Genomic DNA, 3,411 nt, shown 5'->3' with positions numbered 1-3,411 from the left:
CAATCAAAATTGTGTTATTACGTAACTGATAGAGTATTAAATAAGCTACAGCATACTGAAATCTGGGTGAAAATTGACTAAGGATAAGTGAGATACGCTCGAGTAAACTTGAAATTTGATGACGTCATTTTGAAAATTTACTTGTTTTGATTTATTAAGAAATTTGATAGCTTTTCATCATTTTTTCAGCATTGCCAACCCATGAAATGACATGTTCAACTCATCAGTTTTCAAAATATGTCCAGAAAATGGGGGGTCACCGTCCATCCTGGCGAGTAAACTCGGATTTGAAATTGGCGGTTTTTTTGGCATTGTTGCACTGTATATCGCCATTGACGCGCGCGCGGAATTTCAACTTTGACGGGCCCGTGTGACGTCATATTGAGTCAGATTGACGTGAAACTTGGTAGAAATATTCCTTGACATTTCAGGCATCCGATAAGTGTGAAAAAATGGGAAATTTCTATTGCATATGAGCTGTGCGTGCGTATATGTGCGCGCGCGTACGCGTCCGTCCAATTTTTTCAATTTTTCAAAAAATGCTGCAAATGGTCTGAAACGTGTGCAAAAAAATTTTGAGCTCGATTTGAGCATACAAATATTTCAACGCGCGCGTACGCGCACGTTTTAAGGGAAAATATGAATTCTGAAAATATGAGTAGAATGCGCATAATTTGAAATATATGTGACGTAAATTTGATCGAAAAATTCCATTCCATTAATGACATATGATTGAGAATGTGTTTTTATATAATGACGTCATAGTGACGTCACGGTCGACTGATAACTTTGATTTTAGTTCGATTGCCGTCTTTGAGACATGATACATATATGGTATGATTTTGACATTGATAGGAAGAGGACTTTTTGAGCTAATCCATACACAACTTTTGAGGAGAAAGAAGAAAAAGAAGAAGAAAAACTAGACTCGGAATTTGTCAAGACTGACAAATTAGGTGATCCGATTTTTTTTAAATCAATGAATCGAGTTTTCACCTGAGATTAGGGACATTTGTCGTGTGATGCTTGCATTCTCATTTTGAAAAGGGAGTCAGACCTACCATCTTGGGTACTGAATTCCGTATACACTATCAAAGATGCAGAATGAAGTATATTTGACCTTTGACCCCACTTTGCACCCCCAAGATGGCATCTGAGCAAAAAGTGGTTATTTTGTGAAATGATTCTTGTAACATGGTCTTTGCGTGTGCAAAATATGGGAAAGATAAGACATGTATTCACCAAGATACAGGATGAAACATTTATGACCTTTGACCCTAATTTACATACCCAAGACTGTGTCTGATCAAGTAGTTGTTATTTTATGAAATAATGTATGTAACATTAAAATGTAACATACTAAAATTATCTGTTAACATTAATGAACTGTTACATCAAACTCGTTAGCCAGATAATACTTGACTACACTTGAGTGAGTTTCTTCATTTTCAACAACATTTTCATTTTGTTCACTACAGAAATTGGAAGATGTAGTTGATTCTTCCTGAAAAACAGATGTTAAGGGAGAAACCCTCACATCATCATGCACTATTAATGGAGTATCTGTATATAAAGTATCTGAGGTTCCATTGTCTTCGACCACTTGAGTAATCAAACTATTACGAGGCTCAAACATTTGGGGGAAAAAAGGAAAAAAGAAAAGAAGTGCAAAAGTTATACAGAAAATCAGAGATATACAAGTGTGTACATATAATTCAAAAAGAAAAAAAATATACAAAATTCAACAAGTTACCCAATATCTGAGTGCCTATTTGGGATCAATTTAGGCCCATGTCAAAGCTTTTCCAAGTCACATTTACTACGGATGGTCTTCTTTATTGTCCTTCTGTTTGTTGCTGGCAACAAAGTTTGACGGCTGGGATGTCGCGATGTCGTTGCGGGGGGCAACACGATGCGATCTGTCAAGATCATTGAGAGTAATGGGCACATCGAGCTGGTCGGAACAGAGGTGGCGGATGAGTTGGTCTGTGTCTTCTACATGTAGTCTGCTCTCTTTGACACCATGGAACTTCAGGGAGTTGAGGCGGGAATATTGCTCTGCTTCATTCATCGTCAGTTTGAGATTGTTGACAGCTGTTGCTTGATCATCAAGAGCGGTGGTGAGACGTTTTATTTCAGCATCTTTTGCTTTGAGGGATGCTTCCAGGTCAAAGATGCAGCCATCATGTTGATCGGACTTCTCCTTGAGACTGGTGCACTTTTGCTCAATTAGGTCAAGGCGCTGGACAAACTTTGTCATTTGTTTATTCATGGCTTTCTCAACAGCTTCTTCGATGGCTTTAAGGAAATCAGGACTCTGGATATACTCTCCAAAAGCCTGAATGATTTCTTCAGTACTTGTGGCTTTCCCTTTGCGGGTCTCCATATTGGGGTATCAGGTGCGACAGACAGTGTGATAGTAGTACTGAAATCTGGAGTGATGACTATTACGGTGCTATACTCAGTGATGAACAGAAATGGCGAGGTCAGGCATACTGACTGCAGAGAAGCAGCCAGTGGACTGTAGCTGTAATCCACATTAGCACTCTGAGACTATGATTGTAGCATAAGTCAATTCATCTTCACTTTGAGGGAGGTCTAATAGTAATAGGAATACTCTTATATACCGTCACGTGAAGAACACTTGTGATAGTCATTTGGTGATAATCACGGGAGGTTTTGAGTTCTGAGAAGATGAGGCTTTACACTTCAGATGTCACATGAGATACTCAGTAGTCTACAAGCAGTACACTGTGTAGCTAGGCGACTGAAGTACGTACAACTTGCTTGCACATAGCATTCCATTCAGCACCGCTACAGATACACGTATGCACAGTACACAGTTGACATGTATAACTAACAGTAACACTCAGTATCATCAGTTTATCCAAGCACACTGTGCATTGACATTGATTAAGTTCAGGGTTTCCACAAATATAAGGCTGAGAGACACAGGTCACTGTAGCAAGAGGGCATGTAATATTGGTCCTGTGGAGTATGCAATATCAGAAAAAAAAACTTACAGCAGATCGTCATTGTCACTGCAATTTCTGCATGAAGAACTGGTGGTCCATGACACGAAGATGAATGTGTGGGACTATAGCGCGAAAGACTGTTGTTTGCAGCGGTGTTTGCAGCAGGGACAGAACCACAAAATTCATGTTCAGCAGGTCCAGATGCATGAAATCACAGATAAATCAGTTGCATTATGTCTTTAGCTCTCAGAGGCGGAGGCACAGCGATGGCATGTCCATCCTTGTGATTTCTTGTGATTTTCTGGCATACATAGGCATACACAGGCATACATAGGCCCACATACCCAAGTACGGTTAATATGGTGAAATATGGTGAAATTCACCGAAGGGCACGGTACGCGGTGAGCTATAAGTGCGTGTGGCGGCTGTCGCAGTT

The 3,411-nt window shown here is 39.8% G+C and overlaps 1 protein-coding gene across 1 annotated transcript; it reads right to left on the bottom strand.

Annotated features, from left to right (window-relative positions):
• Window positions 1–1,819: 1,819 nt before the first annotated feature.
• LOC140245736 (uncharacterized) lies at window positions 1,820–2,386 on the bottom strand. Its single transcript, XM_072325266.1, has one exon. It carries the CDS (start codon window positions 2,384–2,386, stop codon window positions 1,820–1,822), a length of 567 nt encoding a protein of 188 aa, XP_072181367.1.
• Window positions 2,387–3,411: the final 1,025 nt, after the last annotated feature.

The sequence above is a fragment of the Diadema setosum genome, unplaced genomic scaffold, assembly GCF_964275005.1.
Source record: "Diadema setosum unplaced genomic scaffold, eeDiaSeto1 scaffold_25, whole genome shotgun sequence".
Lineage (NCBI taxonomy): Eukaryota > Metazoa > Echinodermata > Echinoidea > Diadematoida > Diadematidae > Diadema > Diadema setosum.
The sequence above is the reverse complement of the archived record's forward strand: the minus strand, read 5'-3'. Positions and strand labels throughout refer to the sequence as shown.

Coding starts and splice junctions, on each gene's coding strand:
- LOC140245736 (XM_072325266.1), bottom strand. CDS start 2,386: ATGGAGACCCGCAAAGGGAAAGCCACAAGTACTGAAGAAATCATTCAG.